The sequence below is a fragment of the Eptatretus burgeri genome, chromosome 7, assembly GCF_056783735.1.
Source record: "Eptatretus burgeri isolate ZD-2024b chromosome 7, Ebu_testis_v1, whole genome shotgun sequence".
Taxonomy (NCBI): Eukaryota; Metazoa; Chordata; class Myxini; order Myxiniformes; family Myxinidae; genus Eptatretus; species Eptatretus burgeri.
Genome location: NC_140967.1, coordinates 63,101,315 through 63,126,274, shown reverse-complemented (window position 1 = coordinate 63,126,274; position 24,960 = coordinate 63,101,315). Strand labels below are relative to the sequence as shown.

Genomic DNA, 24,960 nt, shown 5'->3' with positions numbered 1-24,960 from the left:
TTCCTTCATTGGTCTAGCATTGTTCGAACCGAGATAGACTGACAAAAAAAAAAATCGTCGGCACGCACCAGCGGTTAAAACGCTCGGCCACCCCAAATAAAATCTAATCAGATAACATTGGTGCTTTGCCGAGGGCGTGCTCCCCGCTCAGGTAACCACGTGACCTCTAGTTAAACGGAATAATTAGACGGCGGACACTGGAACTCGTGGTTGACTGGGTGGCGTTCGTGGTTTTAAAACAACCCACCATACCATAACGTTAATTGTGAGCGGTGATCCCAGGTCCGGCTCTACCAAGGACAACCGGGGATTAATCCCCGAGTGACAAGCTGGTGTCTCGGTACCCGCAACAATATATATATATATATATATATATATATATATATATATATATATATATATATATATATATATATATATATATATATATATATATATACTTAGAAACATACATCTTCAGTCGTGGCCCCGCATCACGGGGGACCACGAGGGAAGGGCTGACCCTGGTTCATCTCCGGACTCACTGGGTATCACAGGCCGTCACACATGAATAACTGTCTTGCGGTGGGTCGCAAATCGACCCACGAACGCCAATAACTTAACGTGACCCAGGGTCCTCTGTTTGACAACCGTTTACCGATCAACATGTGATCACCTTATCGGGGAATCGTGCCCTCAATGCATACTTGAGTTACTTTAAGTTACTTACCGTATCAAGTGCAGCCAAGCGGAGCTGCCAAGTACGCACCGGCTCATAAGCAGATTGTGGAGAATAATGTCCCAGCTAAGCTAAGGTGTGGGCCATGGTAGACCAATGGAGGAAAAGACAAAAACGAGCTGGGTACATTTCTAACAGGCACGTTTATTTAAACAAGAGCGAGGAAAATTACGTGGCACAGTATGGGATTTATTGCAAATGTACAGCAGGGAAAGCAAGGAATTTGTGGGTTGCAGCAAAAGACATACAATATTTACAAAAGAAGAAGACAGTGCAGAATTATCCCGAATATTCTTACACAGTCATAACTTAAGCTACAACAGATGCCATCACACACACAAACCCAAGGAAAATTAGAGATAGCCCAGAGAGACAGAAGCAGTTGAGGATTAGCGACCTCTCAATACCTGTTGTCGTCGGCAGACCTGCCCAACCCAAAACGCTTAGGAAAGGGGAGGAGGGAAAAAAAATACTGAGGGTGGCTTGTGTACGTGAGAGGTTTAATATAATGCAATGTGGGGTGCAGTGTGGTGAAGAGGAAGAATGTGAGGTGCAGATCAGTACGGTTCACTCTTGAGTTCGCTCTGAAAAGAACGTTCTTCGTCAGGCTTTGTCATGTCGGTTGCTCTTTGCATCCACAGTCGGCGAGAGATAGATGGTAGAAGAAAGATGTACAAGAGAAAAGACCCTATTGTAATGGTGTGAGAATCTGTACATGCAAGTGTCACTGAGGGATGCCGAGCTGAGCGTCAATAAAATGAGAAGAGCCACTGGCTCACAGCAGTAACGCGTGATCCCACACGCTTCATCATGCTGACCCCCGGAGACCCTCACTCGGCACAGACGTGTGATCCCCTTGCACCGCCTGTCCCCCCCGGCGAGGTCCGATGTCTGTTGGGCTCTGCCCCCGGCTCGTTCTGACCAAACTGAGCTGTGTTTGCGCTTTTTGAGCCCCGGAAAAAGGGGGGAGCCAAATGTCGGATCAAACGACGGTCTCGGTGAATTCAAGCTTCTTCATTAGTCCATAACGGTCGTAGTCATGCCCCACAACTGAAAAACGGCCGTCACTCGTCGACATGGCCATACGTCGGAGCTCCGACTTTAATATGGGGGCATGGTTTTTAGAGGAGCTCTCTGGCCCTGAATGTGCGCTGGCCTCCATTCAAATGTGGGATTTTAGGGAAATCCCTGCACTTCCCGTATGTCTTAAAACGAGCTCCAGTGCATGTTCGCACTTCGAGTTATGCCCCGTAATAACCCGGTCTCCTCGGCATCCCTCAAGGCTGCGGTAAGTGTTCGATGAATAAGGGGCAGTTGCGGCAGTTGTAGAGAAGTACGAGTATGTTGTGGCATTTGTAGTGAAGAGATTGTAACGTGACGTTGTGGCAAAGAGTTAGAGTTAGAAACTCCTTGTAACAATATCGTCCATCACGGTCACACTTGTAATTAAAATATAAGTGTGGGTTGTTGCGGGTATTTTTGGTAGTCGTACGAAGTGGTGAGCGTGGTACAGTATGGTGAGCAGAATGAATATCTGAGGTGAGATGGCAGTTGAGAATTGGCACACAGTTTTGAATAGAAAATGGCGCGAAGATGCAAATGGGGCGCTCACAGTGCTGCTTTGCTTGGTTGGTGTCGTCGTTGTTGATTTACGTGCGTGCTTGCTTGCATATTTTGTATGAGAGAGACAAAGCAGTGGAATAAGAAGTGCAGAGATTGAAAATTAAGGACCCAAGTAAAACAGCCCTACACAACACATCTTTCCCATTTACCCACTTGAAATATTCAAAGAGCTAACTAACACATATACTATTGAAATAACTACCTTGGGGTCTCTGCATGATGTGTGCCATTGTCTTGGAGGCATGTGGTTTTACAGAACCGCAACAATATACATATATTCCTAACTGTTTGTGGAGAGTAAATAACAACAAATGCATCTTTTCTTTTAAGGAAAGGCAGTACATGTTATATCAGGTAAATCAACTGCTTGATACAACTGAAGAGGGTTCTGCCTCTTCCGCATTTAAATTATATACATGCAAACACCAACACCCTTTTTGAGTCATTTTTTTGAAATTCAAAAAGAAAAGACTCGTTTCATCCATACCCGATTGACTCGGCACTGCCATGAGAAACAGTTGCTGTAGTGATAGTGGGAGCAGGATTGCGGAGTCCTCCCAGGCCAGCAGCAATGGTACCGGAGCCAGTGGAGCTGCCACCTCCTGTCATCGCAATACGAGACTGCAAAGGAACAGAAATATAATAGAATTCACATTTATTTTTCAAACAAAAAGAAAAATGTAAAATATTTCAAATAATTAAACCTGAAGGAGCATGATACTCGAGGCCCCCACCTTTTGGGTGGTATGAGGAATCGATCTGTGTAATATGAAAGCTAAACCTTGAACGTTTTTTGAAATATTGTGTACACAAACAGTTACCAAGATGGTTGCCATGGTGACATCATTCTACAATCACCACTGTGATCTAATCAGGTTGAGATAAGGTCATGAGGAATAGATATCTGCAATAAGAAAGCTAAATGTTCAACGGTTTTTGAAATATCACGTACATAAAAATACATGGACAGATCGGTCAGTCAGTCGGAGCTCGTTTTAATGTCCCTCATCTCCTACATTGTTGGAGGAGTGTGGTACAAAAATAATAAAAAGTACTACCAACATTCAAAGAAACCTGGTAGTTGATCAAAATAATTATAAATGACTAGTTCTCAAACATCAGTCATCGGTTTCTACATCAACCTTAGCACCGGAACCGCAACCTAAGTTCACCTGGTGCATTGGTGTAACCGGACTCCTGAGTACCGTGGTCGTGACACCCTTCGGTGCAGAGATGGCAGCAGCAACTGCAGCACCTCTCGGCAGGTGGGAGATGTGTCCACTAGGTACGGAGCTGCATATGATCTGCATACTGGCAATCTGGTGATGAGAAACACCGGGCTGGCCCTGATACACACGAGCAGACGCAAGCAGACTCTGAAAACCCTCTTACATCTGCTTACTTACTCCATAAACATCCTAAAACCCATTACACAGCTACAAGTGCTTATACCAGATCAACAAGACAAGAGCAGTTTGAAGAATTTCAGGAATGAGTACTTTCAAGATTGCCCTTGACAATTGGTAATTACACAAATGAGCACGTGAATTAGGTGTTGCCATCTTCCATACTGTAAAACTGTGTACACGGAACTACCTGCTGTCCACTGATGGTCGCGACAGGGATAAAAGGGCCAGGTGGGGTAGGTGAGACGTCCGTCACTGGCACAGTAACGTGACTTGGCATCTTAGCCTGTACTCCAGGGTGAGTGGGCAATGTAGCAGGAGCTGGTGCAATGGGACGTGTCGGCAAAGGAAGTTTTGCAGTCTTTGGAACAAGAGTGGAAGAAAAGGTTGTGCGAAAAGAATACAGCAAAGTTAGTAAAGCAATAATTTCAAAACAATAAGAAAGTTGATTTCATCAATATTTGCTCAAAAAAAATGTATACATCTTTAAAATCTGCAACAAATTATACTCTCATACCTTAGCAACAGCTTCTGTAATAATGGCGGCTTGAAAATGTGCGGTTGGCGTGGCATGATGTGAAAGCTGATGAGTCATGCCAGTCACTGTGGTCACATTGACAGGTGGCTGGAGCAAGTGGGCAGTCGGTGGTAGTGGGGGTGTCACCACTGCTGGCACAGATGCATGCTGGGATAAGTGTGACAAAGGAGCACCGAGAGGTGGCAGATGGGCAGACGGTGGTGCAGATTGATGAATCGGAGTCATGGGTCCAGGAGCGTGGGTCGTGGCCAATGCGACGACAGAGCCAGGAAATGGGTGCGGGGCAAGTGGAGGTGCCGAACTTGGCATGTGAGGGCCAGCGCCAGTTGGGCAGACACCAACAATGGCCGGGCTGCTAGAGAGATGAGGAAGGAAAGAGGACGGTGCACTGGCACTCAAAGAAATTGTGGTGGGGGGGAATTGGATTGTGGTGGTATGGCTGCTTGATGGCAGAACTTGCTGATTGGAAGGGGCCGCAGGACTGACGGCTCGGATGGGTAATACCTGACCGGGCTGAACCTGAGGAAAGCCACGGACAGAAAATGTCTCTGTCTTTTCTTCACGGAAAGATGTGCCGTGCAGAGGTTGTGGCTGCATTTGCAGTTGTGACTGCAGCTGAGACTGTGATTGCACATGAGCTGAAAGCTCTGGCCGTAAAGTCATCATCATGGCATCTCGTGGTGAAGCTATCAGATCCTCAAGCTTGCCTGCCACAAGGAAAATATAACTTGCATTAATGAGTTTTCATCGGCAAAGAGGGCTTGTTGTATTATTAATACGTATATGTATATACACACAGCCTGGTGTTGGCGCAGTGGTAAGGGCAGTGGCTTGGGACCCAAGAGGTCCTGAGTTCAAGCCCCGTTGGGACACTGAATTAATATATGTATATATATATATATATATATATATATATATATATATATATATATATATATATATATATATATATATATATATATATATAAACCAAGTCGAAAACACCAGAGGGTTGACTCAGCCTGCCATCCTTCCGAGGTCGGCGAAATAAGCACCAGTTGTACTGGGCCCGGTGTATGCCCCGGTTAGAATAGGTGTACCATATCCCTGTGTGTCGTAAGAGGCGACCAGGGTTGCGTCAGGAAGGGCATCCGGCGTAAAAACCTATGCCAAATCATTATGCGGACAACAAAACGAATTTCCATACCGGATCGGTCGAGGCCCGGGTTATCAACGACCGCCACCGGTACCGGTGGTCAGCAGGGTACCAGTGGAAATTGTGCTACTGCTGGGCGAAGGAGGAGAAGGAGAAGGGGAAGGCGAGTCCGGAGGCAGTGGGAGAGGGGGAAGGGTAGAAGTGTGGAGGTGAGAGTTGGAACTCTGAATGTTGGGACGATGACTGGCAAAGGGCGAGAGTTGGCTGATATGATGGAGAGAAGAAAGGTGGAAACGGAGTATATCGGGAGAAGGATGTTGAAGATGGAGCCGCCAGGCAGGAGGAGAAGAGGAAGGCCAAAGAAGAGGTTCATGGATGCGGTGAGGGCGGACATGCGGGTGGTTGGAGTGTCAATAGAAGATGTGGAGGATAGAGCGAAATGGAGACGGTTGGTCCGCTGTGGCGACCCCTAACGGGAGCAAGCCGAAAGAGGAAGAAGAAGATGTATATACACACACACAACCGGTCAAAAGTTGTAGAACACCCCAATTTTTCCAGTTTGTACTGAAATTTAAGCAGTTCAATCCAGTGAATAACCTGAAAAGGTACAAAGCTAAGTGGTAAACTGCCAGAGGTTAAATAAAAAAAGTTTAGGTTCTCAAAAACTTAAAAATAATGTAAATTTCAGAGTTGTTAAGAAAGGCCCTTTTCAGGGAACAAGTAATGGGTTAGCAACTGCAGCTGTTCTGCAGAAATAGAAGTAAATTAAGCCTTGAAAGCTGATGCAAGCAATTCCTCCAGGTGTCCCAACTTTTGTTGATTAGTTACAACCCCTCTGTCTGTATAGAAGCAGTGATGGAACAGAGAGTGTTGCTACAGCCTCTGAAGCATTATTTGGACAATATTGCACTGCAGGAAGTAGTATATTGCTATCATAATTATGAGGAAAAGACAATTAACAAAGGAAGACAGATAGACCATCATAACCCTTAAAAGTGTAGTTTTTTCCTTTAGAGAAATTGCAAAGTGGCCAAAGTGTCAGTGAGTACAGTTTCCTACACCATCAAAAGGCACTTGGAAACTCTGACAGGAAGAGGTCTGGCAGATCCAAAGCCACAACACAATCAGAAGACAAGTTCCTGAGAGTCAACAGTTTAACACTGGTCGAAGGAGGTCTCAGTTTCAACTGTGAAGAGAAGACTTCGAGCTGCATGTTTGACAGGTCGAGTGGCAGTAAGACAGCCATTGCTAAGATGACAAAATAAGAAAAAGAGGCTTGCCTGAGCCATGAAGCACCACCAGTGGATTAATGAAAACTGGAAGGTCTTATAGACCGATGAATCAAAATTTCGGTTCATCACGCAGGGTTTTTGTACGCCGTCGAGTAGGCAAAAGGATGGTTCCTCAGTATGTGACACCAACTGTCAAACACGGAGAAGGAAGCATGATGATCTGGGGCTCTTTTGCCGGATCCAGAGTGACTGGCACCCCGAACAAAAAGGGCTACCACAGCATTTTGCAGCACCATGCAATACCCTCTGGTCTATGCGTAGTTGGTCAGGAGTTCATTCTTCTGTAAGAAAATGACCCAAAACATACCTCCAGGCTATGTCAGAATTACCTCAGAAGAAAAGAACAAGACGGTAGATGGCCAGCACAGTCTCCAGACTTAAACCCCATCGAGCTGGTTTGGGATGAACTGGACAGAAGGGTGAAAGCAAAGCAACCTACAAGTGCAACACATTTGTGGGAGCTTCTGCAACAGAGATTGGAAGAACTTTCCAAACAATATTTGATTTCCATTGTGGAAAGAATGCCACGAGTATGTTCGGCTGTTATATCTGCAAAAGGTGGCTACTTTGACGAGTCAAAAATTTAGATTAAATTTTGTTCAACAAAACAATTCGATGATTTCTTTTTTTATCTGCAATTGTTTATTTGTTCTATGCTTTAATTTCAGAGTACATTGAAACATTAAACTGCTTAAATTTCAGTTAAAACTGGAAAAATGGGGGTGTTCTAAAACTTCTGACCGGTAGTGTGTATGTGTGTGTATATATATACATATATATATATATATATTAAACTAGAAGGGCACTCGGTAGAGCGCATAACTCCATCAAGTAATGCCTGATCCACGAGAACATATTGGGCCAATACATTTTTCAAATATCATGCTATATATCGTTTGAGCCCCATCAATGGTGAAGAATCACTTTAGAAATGAAATAATTCTCAACCAGATCCAGATTCGGATCTTCACCAAAATTGAATAAATTAGCCATGGTTACACACCAAACCTGTCCACCAAGTTTCATCCAAATCCATCCACAACTTGAGATATCGTGCTTTATATATTAGTTTAGCCCCATCTCTCAATGGTGAAGAATCACTTAAAAATTCTTAGATCTGGATCCAGATTCGGATCTTCTCCAAAATTAAGCGTTGCTGTCCTTGGCCGGTCACCTGCACACACAAAAACTTTCAGAACAATTGCTTGAAAACTGTGTCCAAAAATAGTGTGACAAACAAAGACAAAGACAGACAGACATACGCTGCAGACCAACATTCTTGGCAAAAAAAAAAATTTGCCAAGTAATAAATACCATCGATGCAAGTAGGTCAATGAAAACAATATTCCTTTCAATTTACATGCTTGCTAATTGATGCAAGCCGATCGGTCACGGTCTCACCTGGCCCAGACCCTAATAAAGGACTGTTTGAAGTCTGACTTGCTGGACCAGTTCCCATTGGTGATGTTCTACCAGTGGGGAACATGTGGGAACTCATTTCCTGCAGTTAGAAAAGAACAAAGTTGTCAGGCAACTTAATGGCTTCCAAGCTAATTTTGCAAATAAAAGTAAAAGACGAAGTCATGATTAAGAGAAGAGATTTAATTCCAGATGGAGATGAACAACGCTATTGCAAGGGTACGTCATCAGTATAAATTGCAAGCTTGTACCAACAATTGGCATTTTCCCACCAAGGGAGATAATTTTCAGAAATTAATTATTTTGGGGAAATCTTCGGAAATCAGAAAATGCCGATTGTTGGAACAAAGTAGGAAAATACTGATTATGTATCTCTGTAATCGTGTTATTCAAGCGCAAACTCGCACGTACAAATCAGCACGCATGAGCGCTAGAGCAGGAGCAAGCAACGTGGGCGCAAGAAAAAGGCGGGAGCATGTGCAAGCAAACACAGGTGCGCACACAAGTAAACGTGGGCGCAACCAGGCACATGTACCAAAGGAAAAAAAGTGTGTCAAAATATAGCAGAATCCTTTCGATAATTCATGGACCGGTGTTTGTGTTTGTTTGTCAGGCTACTCCTCCTACAGTTCTGGACCAATTACATCCATACTTGCTACAGAGGATCAGCATGACCACAATTAATGCAAAGTAGTGTTTTTATCTTTGCTGGTGGTCTTGGGGAAGTGATGCAAGTTCTTTATGTAAATGTGTATCGTGTAGCGCCACCTCCAGGATGAGGACGGTATTACAAGTCTGCACCATTAACAGTACAGTATTCCTTTCACAACGTTTTCCAGTACAGTGAGGTGTTTTGAATGATAAGCAGTAGGTCTGTTTTTGCATCATACACGTAACCCGGTTTTTTATTATTTTTTGCACATACAGAGTTGCCAGTTGCCTATACACCGCCCAAATAAAAGGTATGTGTCAGAAGAACGTGTTGTTTGCTTAGAACAACATCGCCCATAGGGTGGATACTCTACAAGGAATAACAGTACCCCAGCAATAACAGGCTTCGAAGGCAGTATGGTTTGGCTTAATAACCATGTGCTTTGTGGATACATTTTTCATCATAAAAACTGATGATCATCAAAAACATTTGACTGTGATCAGTGGCTGCTTGACTGAATTAGATGGTATTCATAGAATACTTACCCCATGCAGTCTTGAGAAGGACTTGATGCGACGGTGGAAGGGGCAGGCGGGGTAACTACCTGGGGCCTGGACTTATTCCTCAAATTCTATGTTTCATATGAATAAACTTTGGGGGATCCTATATTTTGTGCGTCCCTCCAAGTCACTCAAGGTGATTCCCCGGCATGCCATTGCCATAGACAGTGACACCCTCCCTCGTAAAATAAACTACTGTGAGAACAATTTACATCACAATCACGGCTATGACAATGATGTAAATGAACACAGGAGTATTTGGCAGCATCCCATCCGGATGAATTGTGTTAACCGAATCTGCATGTAGGAATAATAAATAAATAACACCCCAATTTCCCTCAAATATGGCACGTTACTGCCGAAAATACAGAAACTTATGAATAGGTAAAAAAAAAAAAAAACACCTTGAAAGAAGTTTTCGATGCACGCTCGATATGCTCTATATCCAGTGGTCATGTAACGTGTGGCAGAGTTTCAATTTCCTCCGGTAAACGGTTTTCGATGTATGCTCTTAAAATGCAGATACGTTCATATGTGACCGATTGCTTAACCCCACCTTTCACTTCATGCTTGTGGGCTAATTGGTGTAGGTGGGGTAAGGGGGCAATGAATGGCAGTAGAGGACGGAGTTAGCACATCAAGTAGGGCAAAAAACGAGGCGAATGCGTCACGTGAAGAAAATGAGGGCATTGTGAAGAAGTCATGCGGATGGAAGGAGGGCACGCTCTCCGCGAGGGAGTGCCAAGAGGAGGGGCACGCTCTCTGTGAGGGAACGCCAGGAGGAGGGGCACACTCTCTGCGAGGAAGCGCCAGGAGGAGGGGCACGCTCTTCGCGAGGGAATGCCAGGAGGAGGGGCACGCTCTCCGCGAGGGAGCGCCAGGAGGAGGGGCACAATCTTTGCATGGGAGTGCCAGGAGGAGGGGCATGCTCTCCACGACAGGAGGAGGGGCACGCTCTCTGTGCCAGGAGGAGGGGCACGCTCTCCGCGAGGGAGCGCCAGGAGGAAGGGCACAATCTTTGAGCGGGAGTGCCAGGAGGAGGGGCATGCTCTCCACGACAGGAGGAGGAGCACGCTTTCTGTGCCAGGAGGAGGGGCACACTCTCCGCGAGGAAGCGCCAGGAGGAGGGGCACGCTCTTCGCGAGGAAGCGCCAGGAGGAGGGGGCATGCTCTCCACGAGGGAGCGCCAGGAGGAGGGCACGCTCTTCGCGAGGGAACGCCAGGAGGAGCATGCTCTCCACGACAGGAGGGGGGCACGCTCTCTGTGCCAGGAGGGGCACGCTCTCCGCGAGGGAACGCCAGGAGGAGGGGCACACTCTCTGCGAGGAAGAGCCAGGAGGAGGGGCACACTCTCTGCGAGGAAGCACCAGGAGGAGGGGCACGCTCTTCGCGAGGGAATGCCAGGAGGAGGGGCACGCTCTCCGCGAGGGAGCGCCAGGAGGAGGGGCACAATCTTTGCATGGGAGTGCCAGGAGGAGGGGCATGCTCTCCACGACAGGAGGAGGGGCACGCTCTCCGTGCCAGGAGGAGGGGCACGCTCTCTGTGCCAGGAGGAGGGGCACGCTCTCCGCGAGGGAGCGCCAGGAGGAAGGGCACAATCTTTGAGCGGGAGTGCCAGGAGGAGGGGCATGCTCTCCACGACAGGAGGAGGAGCACGCTTTCTGTGCCAGGAGGAGGGGCACACTCTCCGCGAGGAAGCGCCAGGAGGAGGGGCACACTCTCCGCGAGGAAGCGCCAGGAGGAGGGGCACGCTCTTCGCGAGGAAGCGCCAGGAGGAGGGGCATGCTCTCCACAAGGGAGCGCCAGGAGGAGGGCACGCTCTTCGCGAGGGAACGCCAGGAGGAGGAGCATGCTCTCCACGACAGGAGGGGGGCACGCTCTCTGTGCCAGGAGGGGCACGCTCTCCGCGAGGGAACGCCAGGAGGAGGGGCACACTCTCTGCGAGGAAGCGCCAGGAGGAGGGGCACGCTCTTCGTGAGGGAATGCCAGGAGGAGGGGCACGCTCTCCGCGAGGGAGTGCCAGGAGGAGGGGCACAATCTTTGCATGGGAGTGCCAGGAGGAGGGGCATGCTCTCCACGACAGGAGGAGGGGCACGCTCTCTGTGCCAGGAGGAGGGGCACGCTCTCCGCGAGGGAGCGCCAGGAGGAGGGGCACGCTCTCCGCGAGGGAGCGCCAGGAGGAGGGGCACGCTCTCCGCGAGGGAGCGCCAGGAGGAAGGGCACGCTCTCCGCGAGGGAGCGCCAGGAGGAAGGGCACGCTCTCCGCGAGGGAGTGCCAGGAGGAAGGGCACGCTCTCCGCGAGGGAGTGCCAGGAGGAAGGGCACGCTCTCCGCGAGGGAGTGCCAGGAGGAAGGGCACAATCTTTGAGCGGGAGTGCCAGGAGGAGGGGCATGCTCTCCACGACAGGAGGAGGAGCACGCTTTCTGTGCCAGGAGGAGGGGCACACTCTCCGCGAGGAAGCGCCAGGAGGAGGGGCACGCTCTTCGCGAGGGAACGCCAGGAGGAGGAGCATGCTCTCCACGACAGGAGGGGGGCACGCTCTCTGTGCCAGGAGGGGAATGCTCTCCGCGAGGGAACGCCAGGAGGAGGGGCATGCTCTCCGCGAGGCAGCGCCAGGAGGAGGGGCACGCTATTCGTGAGGGAACGCCAGGAGGAGGGGCATGCTCTCCACGACAGGAGGGGGGCACGCTCTCTGTGCCAGGAGGGGGGGCACGCTCTTCGCGAGGGAACGCCAGGAGGAGGGGCATGCTCTCCACGAGGGAGCGCCAGGAGGAGGGGCACGCTCTTCGCGAGGGAACGCCAGGAGGAGCGGCATGCTCTCCACGACAGGAGGGGGGGCACGCTCTCTGTGCCAGGAGGAGGGGCACGCTCTTCGCGAGGGAACGCCAGGAGGAGGGGCACGCTCTCCGCGAGGAAGCGCCAGGAGGAGGGGCACGCTCTTCGCGAGGGAACGCCAGGAGGAGGGGCATGCTCTCCGCGAGGGAGCGCCAGGAGGAGGGGCACAATCTTTGCGCGGGAGTGCCAGGAGGAGGGCATGCTCTCCACGACAGGAGGAGGGGCACGCTCTGTGCCAGGAGGGGCACGGTCTCCGCGAGGGAGCGCCAGGAGCAGGGGCACGCTCTCTGTGCCAGGGGGAGGGGCACGCTCTCTGCGAGGGAGCGCAAGGAGGAGGGGCACGCTCTCCACGCTAGGAGGAGGGGAACGCTCTCCATGCCAAAGTGACCTTGCTGGAGGGTTGAGCTCGAGCTCGTACAGTCGTGACAGAGGGCGGAGCTTGACCTCCCTGTCCAAAAGCAGAAGGACACGGCTGCCACGTGGTGTTGAAGAGGGTGGACTCGAGCTTGTGCTCTGTGCGAAACAAAACGCTAAGCCGGTAAAGTTCGACAAAGTCGTCGTCGCTTCAGCTACAAGAACTATTAATGCTCACAGTACCAGATAGATGTTAAACAAATGTGGATTTACTTTATTTTTTGAATATATAATAAAACATGCATTCTCGACTTTATTAAAACAACGTGACAAAACATCAGCCTCATGGAATCACAACATCACAAACATCCCCTTCCGTTCCACTGCGCAGGAAACACACCAAGACCACACGAAGATGAATCGTGAAGGAAACACTCAAGTTGAAGTCCAAAGAGACGGAAGGATGAACGATGGAGAGTTTTGTTAACCCACAGCACGGCCACGCCCCTCGCACCAAGGTACGTACGGCTCCGCACGCACCGCTTCACTGTGCACACAAACGTTCGTCAATACCCGACACGGTCATGGCGTTGGGAACGTTGGGAACGTTGGGAACGGGGGGCACGGAATCACGGAATCTCTCTATCTCTCTCTCTTCACACCATTTATAACAATCGCCGTTGCGAGAGATCGAACGTCCCACGCAGCATCCACATCGCGCCAAACAAAGCGAACTTGTGTGGTGATTCCGTCCGGCGGGTTCAGGATCGCTAGAACGATCCGACAAATGGTCGACGGACGCTCGACGTCAACGGCAGCGAGACGCGACTGACGTGACTGGAGTCGAAGAACAAGACGAGGAACGAACGGGGACACTTGGCGACGCAAACCCGAGTGAGAAAGGTTCACGATTGTTGCTTCTTTTTTTTTTTTTTCCTGTCAGTAAAATCACTCTCAACACACGAACATAACATACAGTGCGATGTTCACCATCGGCGGACGACAACAACAATCTGAGGAGAGATGCGCGCCACTTCGCACGTTGTACTCACCCCCAAAATATGACGCACACCGGAAGATTAACTAAAACGTGCGGTAGTAGTAGTCGGGATGAGGATAAAAACAGATCTCCTGCTGACTGTTAACCTCTAGCTGTTAATGGCGGCCGGCAGGTGGCGTCTCCATTGGCGGCATTCGGATTGTAACGAGCTTCGCTGCTATTGGCCGACAACGAGGGTTGTCGCAGTAACTCTCATCGCCATTGGTGCACCGACCGAGTAAACTGCATGACGTCATGCAAAAAATAGGGAGGGAGGCGTGGCCGTTTAAGAAATGCGTCTATTCGATTGGCTGGTTCTTTACCAAGGTAACAGCGTGCTTAAGTTAACCATTGGCTGAAGGAACACCCTTTCCGGCCTTGTCAGGACGTCGTCCGAATTTGGACACGCTGCTGCTTTATAACAAACCTTTTAATCTCACAACACTGTGGGGAAATACGAATCTACAACGATAGCTTTTTTTTCTATCGCAGCACTCCGGAGTCAGTGCGGAGTATAATGAGATATTCGGGATTTATAAAGCAAATACCATCGTCACGAACTCCATCGACGTGCAGTTTCTGCACGAACAGGGCGTGAAAAACAAATAAGTACGAGATCCTTCGGAGTTTAACGGCGTTTTACAGCTCGCACTGTTTCTCAGTTAAATAAGCCACGCCTTGCCTGCCACGCGATTGGCTGGAAATGGCTCGCGAGGGACTGACGTGTGCCGAGACACGCCTCTCTGCGTGGCGGCCGCACCATTGTTGCGGCCAAGGGGTCGCTCGCTGCGATCAATGGCTGCTTGTTGTGTGATTATTTACCGAAGGTCGAAGGAGATTAAAATGTGTAATGAAGTATTTTGTACCCGAGGAAAAAAAAAAAAAACACAACCCAGAGATTGCTGGGAATTAAGATGGGAGATGGGCGACTTCACCTCACCTTGCACATCCTCTTCAATCGCACTCTTCCTCCCTCTTCAAGACGGCTATTAGTGAGCCTGGTGTTGGCTCGGGGGTTAGGGTGAGCCTGGTGTTGGCTCGGGGGTTAGGGTGAGCCTGGTGTTGGCTCGGGGGTTAGGGTGAGCCTGGTGTTGGCTCGGGGGTTAGGGTGAGCCTGGTGTTGGCTCGGGGGTTAGGGTGAGCCTGGTGTTGGCTCGGTGGTTTGGGTGAGCCTGGTGTTGGCTCGGGGGTTAGGGTGAGCCTGGTGTTGGCTCGGGCGTTAGGGTGAGCCTGGTGTTGGCTCGGGGGTTAGGGTGAGCCTGGTGTTGGCTCGGGGGTTAGGGTGAGCCTGGTGGCTGTGAGGGTTAGGGTGAGCCTGGTGTTGGCTCGGGGGTTAGGGTGAGCCGGGTGTGGGCGGGGGGGTTAGGGTGAGCCTGGTGTTGGCTCGGGGGTTAGGGTGAGCCTGGTGTTGGCTCGGGGGTTAGGGTGAGCCTGGTGTTGGCTCGGTGGTTAGGGTGAGCCAGGTGTTGGCTCGGTGGTTTGGGTGAGCCTGGTGTTGGCTCGGGGGTTAGGATGAGCCTGGTGTTGGCTCGGTGGTTAGGGTGAGCCAGGTGTTGGCTCGGTGGTTTGGGTGAGCCTGGTGTTGGCTCGGGGGTTAGGGTGAGCCTGGTGTTGGCTCGGGGGTTAGGGTGAGCCTGGTGTTGGCTCGGGGGTTAGGGTGGGCCTGGTGTTGGCTCGGGGGTTAGGGTGAGCCTGGTGTTGGCTGTTAGGGTTAGGGTGAGCCTGGTGTTGGCTCGGTGGTTAGGGTGAGCCTGGTGTTGGCTCGGGGGTTAGGGTGAGCCTGGTGTTGGCTGTTAGGGTTAGGGTGAGCCTGGTGTTGGCTCGGGGGTTAGGGTGAGCCTGGTGTTGGCTCGGGGGTTAGGGTGAGCCTGGTGTTGGCTCGGGGGTTAGGGTGAGCCTGGTGTTGGCTCGGTGGTTAGGGTGAGCCAGGTGTTGGCTCGGTGGTTTGGGTGAGCCTTGTGTTGGCTCGGTGGTTTGGGTGAGCCTGGTGTTGGCTCGGTGGTTTGGGTGAGCCTGGTGTTGGCTCGGTGGTTTGCGTGAGCCTGGTGTTGGCTTGGTGGTTAGGGTGGCGGCTTGGGATCCTAGGGTCCTGAGTTAAAGCCCCGTCGGCCGCTGAATTAATACACCAGTGCCAGGGGGTTGACTCGGCCTTCCATCCTTCCGAGGTCGGCGAAATGAGTACCAGTTCCAGTGTGTGTACTGGTAGAGGGGCACTGCATCAGCGACACGGTCGCACTTCAAGAAATGATAGCTACCCCGACAGCTAAGCTGCCATACGACGACCACCACCACCATCCCAGATCATCTCCCGTCCAAAACAATGATCTTCACTACTCCCCTTCAACAACCCCCCCCCCCAATTTTTAGTGTTTCATGAAGAGTTGTCCGTCTCCGTCTCCGTCTCCTTCTCCTTCTCCGTCTCCGTCTCCGTCTCCGTCTCCTTCTCCTTCTCCGTCTCCGTCTCCGTCTCCGTCTCCGTCTCCGTCTCCGTCTCCGTCTCCGTCTCCGTCTCCGTCTCCGTCTCCGTCTCCGTCTCCGTCTCCGTCTCCGTCCCTCGGCCCTGCTGTTTCGGGTCCTCCCTTCTCTTTCTGTTCTTCCTTGTGCTGTTGCGTCCTGGTCCGTTCTGTATTTTAGCTCTTCCATGAGCCTTGACTGTGAACAAAAAAAAGAAAAGAAGAAGCTTTTCAGTTCGATGACAAGTTATACGAGAATTTACTCAAAAGCAGTAAATTGAGCTCACCTTTTTATGAACAAGTGGGTGCAGCATTTATGGTGAATGTGCTTGTTGGAAAAAGGAAACATAGGGGCAAGACCCCTGGGTGCTCAACTGGCTGCGGCTGGATAAGATGACTAGGGAACAACTGGTTCTTCTGTTCTTGCGTATGGCAGCTTTGCTGCCGGGTAACGATCATTTCTTGGAAGTGCGGCTGTGCCGCTGATGCTGTGCCCCTCTACCAGTACACCGGTACTCATTTCATTGACCTCAGAAGGATGGAAGGCTGAGTCAACCCCACCTGGTGTTAATGCAACAGCCAACGGGGCTCAAACTCAGGACCCTGGGATCCTAATCCAGCCGCCCGAGCCGCTAAGCCAACCCCAGGCTTAGGGAACTGGTTGTCATGGATGACCCACAAAATATGTCACAGAGAAGAAAGCAAATATGTATGGATGTTTTTTTTCATGCCATGAACAAACTTTGGTACATCACAGGTGATGAAGGTTGTGGTAAGTTTCATCGAAATTGTGTGTGTAGTTTCGGAGAAGAAAGTAAATACATATTTTGGGGGGGGGGACAACCCCCCTTAAACCCACTACAAATCCAATTTTTCTTATGTCATGAACAAACTTTGGTCCACCATGGGTGACGAATGTTGGAGTCAAGTTTCATCGGAATTGTGTGTGTAGTTTCTGAGAAGAAAGCAAATACTTATTTTGGGGGTCAACCCCCCGTCGACCTCCTTAGGGCCCGATTGTTTTATGCCATGAACAAACTTTGGTACACACACGGTGATGAACGTTGTGGTAAAGTTTCATTGAAATCTTACGTGTAGTTTCAGAGAAGTTGAAAGTATTTGTGAACAGACAGACAGATGACACGACATCACATGAGCTCCCCGGAACTACGTTCCCGGTGATCTGGTTGTTGCGGGTTTATAAACCGCATGCCGAAATTGAAACACACACAGCACGTGGACTCTTAGAATAGTTATTTCCGTAATGCAGTGAAGAATAGCTCCTTCCTTAAAGGGTTATCTACCATATAAAACACAATGTGTTTGTGTATTTGTTTGTGTGATGTCTATCCCCCTTCAAAAGGACGATTTAAGAAGGGTTTCTTAACCCTTCTAATTAACCCTTCTAATTAAAAAATTAACCTAATTTTAACATGACTATAAGTTCACTACGGTCTAATTTTTCATGATAACAAAACTTGAAAAATATTTTCCATTCAAGAGTAGTTATGTCTCTTCTTTTGGTAATGTAAATGGTGACTTGCAACCGGGCCTCAATGGCGGTGTACCCCAATGGCCGTGGCTGGCTTACAATCTTCGGGTGCTGAGTTCAATTCCCTGCCGAACTGTTGAAATAACACCAGGTGGGTTGACTCAGCGTGTCATTTTTCCAAGGTTGGCAAAATGAGTACCAACTTACTGGGGTAATGAGCCAATCGAGTATCCTGTGTCGGAGCGGCGAACTGTCCAGGACTGTACTCCCGAGCCAATGAAACTGCCTCGGCATCCCTATACACATAATGGCATGAACGGAATGGTTATATAATCTTACAGGCCGGGGTTCGAGATTTGCCACGAGAGGGGAAGCGATCGAGTTCCTCCCGAATGCCTGGTCCTGAGGCCACCAGACGTGGACAACTTTGTGGCCCAGCAGGTTGTTAATCATCCACGAACGGCGATTGGTGCCGCCAATCCTGGCAGGGTTATCACTACTTCACGTTTTGCCTTTCCTTTGGACAACAGCATCAAGGGGGGCTCGTGCCATCGGTGCACACTCAGATTACTGCCGAGCGAAACAGTGAGTGTACGCTGGCTAACAGAACAAATCACTTGGGATAGAACTTCCCGGCTAACACTACATGTGAACAATGCTAGACCAATGAAGGAAAAGATGCTCCAAACTGGGTGCATTTACGTGGGTGAAACTCCTTCCATATTTTACGGAAATCCGTATTTGCGTATCGACCCATTGCGAGGTTTCCGGATGTTCGTCATCAGAAAAGCACGCTGTGATTATAGGGAATTGAGGTGCTATTCGGATATGCTGATTCGTTTATTAACTCATTTCATCCAGATGGGGTGAAATGCTAACGCAAAAACACATCATGACCACGATTATGTGAATTGGTCCCACGGTAGTTTTTATTCTGAGCTGCTTTTGTAGAAGTTAGCCGGGGTACAAAAGCTTGCAAGCACATTACAGTGATTAGATGCCCACCAGGAAGGAGACCGTGTGTGTACGTCGGTGTTGCGTATCCGCCTTCCTTGCAGGCAGATTTGTCTGTACTGATTACCATGGTGGTATGGCATTTATATTCGTTTACATCATGAGTGTTTGTTAACACTTATTTTGTTATATTAATGGTGTAGTATTGATTTGTGATTGGAATGATGCTCTTTGGAATGAAAATAGAGAGATTAAGTCTATAAGAAGACAGAGAAAATTGTAAAAGGGGACATGGAAAAGGAAAAGGTGGGGTTTCCCTGATCAGAATGGAAGGCTGTGATGTTCATTTCATCCCTCCTGGGCAATTTATAATAGTTGGAGAAGACTGCATGAGTTATCACCGAGAGATTGGACTTACTATTTATCCTTCAGCATAATTCTTCTTCAGCCGTCTCACAAAAGGTCGAGGAGAACTTGCATGCCATTGCGATCTGTAGCAGCATCATTTTCATGTTATAATATGTAAATATTCTCAAGCTCGGGTTGATCGGGGGGGGGGGGGGGGTTCTGAACCGGGTGCAACCGGAAGAGAGATGAGCGGTTTGTTTGGTCGGTGGTGGAATAAAGGATTGACTCAGATTCCGAACGCCTCGGACGTCTTTTCCTTCCATGCAAAAGATCCGCCTGCTTGGCATTTTGGGCGCCAACGACCGCCATTTGTTGGTGTCTGCCAGACGTATTCCACTCCATAAAGATCTTCTGTGCCTGGTGTTGTGCTGAAAAGGGCAACCCTTATCGTGGAGTTTCGCTGCTATCATGCAATTGGCACCTTCTTGTGGCTCATGCGTAATGAGCTCCTCTTTACCTTTGCGATACCTTGTACATCTCGCGTTACCTTGCACGGGTTGGTGTAGCTCATCTGGAGTCTGGAGTCGATTTCTCCTTGGATCATTCATCAACATTCCTGCCTTCTGCCCTCCTGCTTTCCAGAGGGCTATTAAGCTAAGTACCTTGGAAACTTACCATTCCCTTGTGGCATTTTTACTCCTTTCAGATGTATTCCCATCACTTATATGTTCATTACTCCGACTGCTGACCAACGCTGATGCAGTGCCCGCTGATGCAGTGCCCCCTGTTACTCATTTTGCTAACCTCGGAAGGATGATTGACTGAGTCATCCCGCCTGGTATTAAATCAACAGCAAGTGAGGGGCTCAAACACCCTCAGATCTTAAGCCAGCCACCCTAACCATTAAGCCAACACCAGGCTCTAGCAATGAATGTTCAGGTTTTAAAAAAAATCTTCCCCAAATATCATTTTCATAGTTCTTTATTGTTACAATATGGGGCAGAATCGCCCCAAAATACATATTTTGACATCAATTTTGACATCAATACATCAATGTACAGCAGGGACAAGCAAGGATCGGTGAGGTGCAGTAAAATAAGTACAGATATATACAAGAGAGGACACACACGGTGCAGAGAAAGAACATTGAATGGGATGGAGAACAAGTCATCATCAATGCTCAAGACCAAGGACACTGAACTAATGCTTTTAAGAAAATGTCAGGATTGAGCCAATCGGACAAATGCAGGTTTTGTGGGGTAGAAACAGAAAGTACCAGTCACCTCCTTTTGGAAGGTTAAAAAAAAACTCATAGACATGACACAGTCCATGTAGAGTAATCCACTGGCACATCTGTAAACATTTCAACATCCCGGTCCCAGAACAATCATGAAAACACAAACCAAATCCGATCCTTCAAAACGAACATATTGTTACGAATCTGGAAACCATGCGCACTCAACATTCAGGTCCCAAAGTTAGTTATGTCGATAAGTATGTGTACAGTTAGAACCCATCCCTTTCTGTCTAATGGGAATTACATGTGTGCGCTTTGGGTTATTTTTTCATAGTTAGGATTTTTACATTTTAAACAGCAACTACAACGACATCGTTCCTTCGCTCCTGCCACCATCGGCCTTCCTCACGCGCATGTGTGCTGAGCGCAGATGGGGGCGGGGCTTCCATCGCTTTGGCTCGAAGCTCCGCTCCAAAAAAGGCCATGGAATGTTTTCCTCTGCCCAATGAGCCAAGGGCAAGAATCGCATGCGCGCCCCAGCCAATGGGAGGCGAGCGTGCCGAGAAAAGAAATCGCTCGGACCTGAAGGGAAAAAGAAAGAGGAAAGGACGGAGACCGGGTGATCGTGGCGACGGCAGAGTGGTGGTCGACGAGAGTTCTGCGGGATCACGGCGATTGCGGTCTACGGTCCTTTGTGGTGGCTCACCGTGGTGGTGGTGGCCAAACAGTGCGGCGGCCGAGCAGCCAGGGACGAGGGCCGTGGACTTCGGGTCGTGGGTTTGAGTCCCACCAGTGGCTTCGAAGTCGGTGTAACCGCATGAAGCGGGAAGGTCCAAGACAGGCTCTTACCTCCAGCTCACCTTCCCTCCGAGCTGGGGGTATCAATAAAGGCCGCGGCCACCATTTATTTTGGGGGGGTGTGTGTCTGTGTGTGGGCCCGTCTGATAAGTAGAATTGTTAAGTGCTTTTTGTTGTACATTATTTGCATTGCTTATTTGGATAACTCTGCTCTGTGTCTCCCTGCCTATTGTAAATAAATATCTGTTAAATGTTCCAGCTCGTTTCTGTGTTTCTTTCATTGGCTTAGCACGGTGTGTGTTGAGAAATAGCGAGGCAGTAAATTGTTCATTTGGACCGACAGGCCTTGGTAACCTCCACTTGGGTTACACACGGTTCGGGCACGGTAACGGCTCGTTCCACTCGAGGTCTGTCGAGGGTGTGAATTCCCCCGTAGCTTTGCCACGTGGGTAATTAGGTATATTGAAGGTTGGCAATTAACCCTACCACACGCTGTCGAATTATTGGCGATTCATGGTCCTGTAAGGGACCCATGCCTTTCGGACTTATCCGAGGGTCACAACCTAAATTCCGGGTGTTTGGTGGGAGACGACTCCACTGCTCCACCTAGCGGTCGTGCTCGCCAATGATACCCGGCCCCACAACAATATAATGCTCACATATGACAAGTGTAGACATTGTAAGCAAAGCATTGCATCCGGATGTGGTGCTCAAATACAAAAAGGAAAAGTCAGCATTGTTGATCGAGGTTTCAGTTCCCAATGACTTCGGACTAAATGCCACAGAAACCAGGAAAATGACCAAATATCAGGATCTGAAAAATGAAGTCAAGAGGACTTGGAAATTGAAGAAAGCTGAAATTGTACCAGTGATAGTTCGAGTCACAAGAAAAATCAAGAAAACCCTTAGTTATTTTACAGTCTTAGGTTAGCTTGACAGACGCCATCAGGAACACTCCGAGAAAAGTTTAGAATAACAAGAAAGATGAGAAAAGAACAAGGTGATTGTGACCTCTTGATTACCAAGTGAGGTTGATGAACCTGCATGGAACATTCACTGAGGAGGGGGAGGGGAAGGAAAACTGATGGTGTCTAAGGTGTGTGTGGTCTGAAGAGGTGAAAGTGAGGGTGCGCTGAGGAGCAAGTGAAGATGCAAATGAGGTGCAGAGAGGAAACTCACAAAAGAGTGTGTATCAGTGGGGCCGCCCTGATGGGGATGACCATTCGGGACTCACCTGGGTAACGGGATGGCCCCATTATGTTCTGGGTATCCTCATGTGACAGAGCTCCATACGTAACATGGCGCCTGGGTACTTGGTTGCGCTCTCTGGGTACGAACATGCACCGAACACCCAATTGGGTCATAATTGGGTAGAGCACTAGGGCTATCCTGACGATGTTGAATGGAGTTTAGCACACACTTGCGCTCCGAGTTAGATGCCTGACCGTCCAGAGTCAAAGTGTCTGGATTGGTACATGGTACATTGTACGTGGTACAATGACGGTTTCATGTCATGGTACATTGCTTCCTGTTCCTTTCAAAAGGCGGTAATGGGGTCCATGGTTGTTGTGGTTGAGGTGATGGTAGCGGCAGCGTAGTGGTGAGTTCATGGCGTAGTGATGGTGGTGCTTGAGGATTGAGGTTGTTCATTGTCATTGAGGCGGATGGTTGTGCGTTGTGGTTCAGGCGTCAACGACGAATGTACAGTGAGCTTGAGTTATGTTTCAAAGGTGTGGTGGTTATAATAAAGGAGTTGTGATGTTGTACGATCATTGTAGCACTGGTGATTAGAGTGCATTGAAGGTTGCAGCGATATGATCGTTGAATAATGGCACATGTCAGTATGTGTGTCTCCTCCATAACTCCAAAACCATGAAACCTTGTGGCCTGAAACTTTGCAAGCATACGAAGAAAACTCCAAGGATGTGCATGAGGGAAAATTTGGTGTTTGGGTTAATTAAAACACCCCTTTTGAAGATAATTAACCCGCCTTAGTACTCACGTCAGAAGTCAACGGTTCTCTTCAGGCTCGCATACAAGACTCCCAGCTGGGTTCTCCTCAGACTTACTCCTTCATCCCCAACTTCCAACTGCCCATTAGGCTCCTCCTCCTTCTTCCCGGGCAACGCTCCCCCCACCCCCTCCCCTCGGGAGGCGTCTATCACTCCACCCCTGAAGGCGTTCATAGCTCCGCCCCTTGGAAGGCCAATGACGCAACTCCCGGCACCCCCTGGTCAGGACTGACAGAGAGGTCATACACACAATTTCCTTAACCATAATCCCAAACTAATTATTAACACGCACCAACCCCTGTACTGTACACATGCAAACAAGACAATTGTTAAGTTAACATTTCCTTACTTATACATCAAGATGGTGAACTACTTGCACACAGACCATGCTGCCCTATACATTCCTATCTGCTCTATGGGAATATCTAACTTGCTTGTGCGGAGAGATTGCTTCTACCACTTCTGCCACCATGTAGTAGTCTTGCTTCTCTCAATAAAGAAGATGCTTTGACACTTTGTCAAGGTTCAACCACATGGAGCAATCTTTATTTCCTGGCTCAAACTGCATGACAAGGTGTTGCCCACTTCCCCAATCACACCCTCTCACGCTTTGTCTCTTACATGCCACCATGAACCATCCCCTTGCCAATCAGTGTTCACAAACCATCTCCTTGCCAATCAGTGTTCACAATACCTGTGGCAGTGCTTCGCCAGTAAATCCTGCCAAGGCACCCGGTGTGGGGCTGTTTGCCAATCCTTGCTCAAATTCTGCCCCTCCTCCACGAGAAGACCCGAGTCCAAGAATTGCTATTTCTGCAGGCCCATGTGCTCAACATAATCCAAGCCCATTGTCACTTACCATGCCTTACCTGATTCTGCACATGGGAGAACACGATTACACACACTTTATCCTCTGTAGCTACTACTCAACACCACCTCCCAGGAGCACACAAATGGAGGACTACTTATCCCTGTCCATAGTTTCCTTAAAACAAGCACAAAATGTCTAAGCTACATGATTATCCAGATGGTGTTAAGACCTCAGTCTCGTAACTAAACCACCCTCGTAAATTTAGCATTATTCTAGATGGTGCTATATACAAGCACAATTGCAAAACTATTCAAGGTTGTTTGCATGAAACTCGGACTACAAATAGCAGGATATCACGACTATATATCATTACACTGTTCGAGCTGGTTTGACCCAATTTCCTTTTAAGGTCAAAGTGTTTGCATAAAGCAGCCAAATTTGTCACAATACAGCACTTTCAAAATTACATAATCAGCCCTAAAATGCTCGGTGCATATGCGCAGAGACCCCAGGAAGCTGAGGATTTTGGGACGAAATAAAATTTATTGTTTCCGGGAGAATGATTGTTACTTGGAATGGCTCACGAAGCTACGGAAAGAAACTTGGAAAGGTACCTGAGAGAAAGGGCTATGCCTGTGCACAAAATAAAAACGACTTGGAAAACTTTCTCAGCTCACCCAACAGGCACCTGCTCAAAGTACAAACTCGCGACCAAGTGGGTTGGTGGAAATTAAGTGGAGGGACGTGTGCTACAGTTGTTATAAATATATTGTTTGATCGATTCCAGGACCACGAGAATTTTTGCATCTGCTGGTAAAAGTTGAACCGTGTGTTTTTGAACGTGCTGAACGTGCTTGGAAACAAAACAAACATGTACACAAAGTATGCACTGTGTATTACATCCACTGCTTACGTGAGAATGTATGGTACGAACAGTAAATGGTATGAACCCGTCAACTCTCAAGGATATTTCTCGTATTGTATTCCTATGTTGTCGTGAGTCTGATTTGCAATCGGGAATGGAACAATTGTGGTTGACCATCTTGAAATTCCCACTCTTTCATCTAAATGCTGAAAATTATGCTTAAAAGACATTTGAATCACAGATTTCGCGCCAGCAACGGCAGATTAAAAGTGCCCGGTGAGCAGAACCGAGTCAGTGTAAAAACACACACACACACACACACACACACACCTTTTTGGCTGTTTGTCCCGAGTCTCTCCACCATGTTGCTGTTTTGTCAAACTTCTATCTTTTTTTTTTAATACAGCTTTTCCACCAG

At 48.7% G+C, this 24,960-nt stretch overlaps 1 protein-coding gene and 1 long non-coding RNA gene across 4 annotated transcripts in view; one reads left to right on the top strand and one right to left on the bottom strand.

The window, feature by feature from the left end:
* SAP130 (Sin3A associated protein 130) overlaps positions 1-13,742 on the bottom strand; it is a 63,116-nt gene extending 49,374 nt beyond the window's left edge. For 2 of the 3 annotated variants that reach the window (XR_015060170.1, XM_085888791.1), the window contains exons 1-6: positions 13,586-13,742; positions 8,114-8,213; positions 4,265-4,992; positions 3,938-4,108; positions 3,514-3,687; positions 2,829-2,962 (exon numbers count right to left, since the gene is read on the bottom strand). Coding sequence is in view for 2 of the 3 variants with exons in the window: in XM_085888791.1 (XP_085744917.1) it covers positions 2,829-2,962; positions 3,514-3,687; positions 3,938-4,108; positions 4,265-4,992; positions 8,114-8,210 (1,304 nt within the window). In the remaining variant the exon portion in view is untranslated. The remainder of the gene's footprint in view (positions 1-2,828; positions 2,963-3,513; positions 3,688-3,937; positions 4,109-4,264; positions 4,993-8,113; positions 8,214-13,585) is intronic. The other variant, XM_085888792.1, reaches the window with a different exon arrangement.
* Positions 12,549-24,960, top strand: part of LOC147023405 (uncharacterized) — a 14,024-nt gene continuing 1,612 nt past the window's right edge. The window contains exons 1-2 of the long non-coding RNA XR_015060173.1: positions 12,549-12,717; positions 12,925-13,051. This is a non-coding gene — a long non-coding RNA (uncharacterized LOC147023405). The remainder of the gene's footprint in view (positions 12,718-12,924; positions 13,052-24,960) is intronic.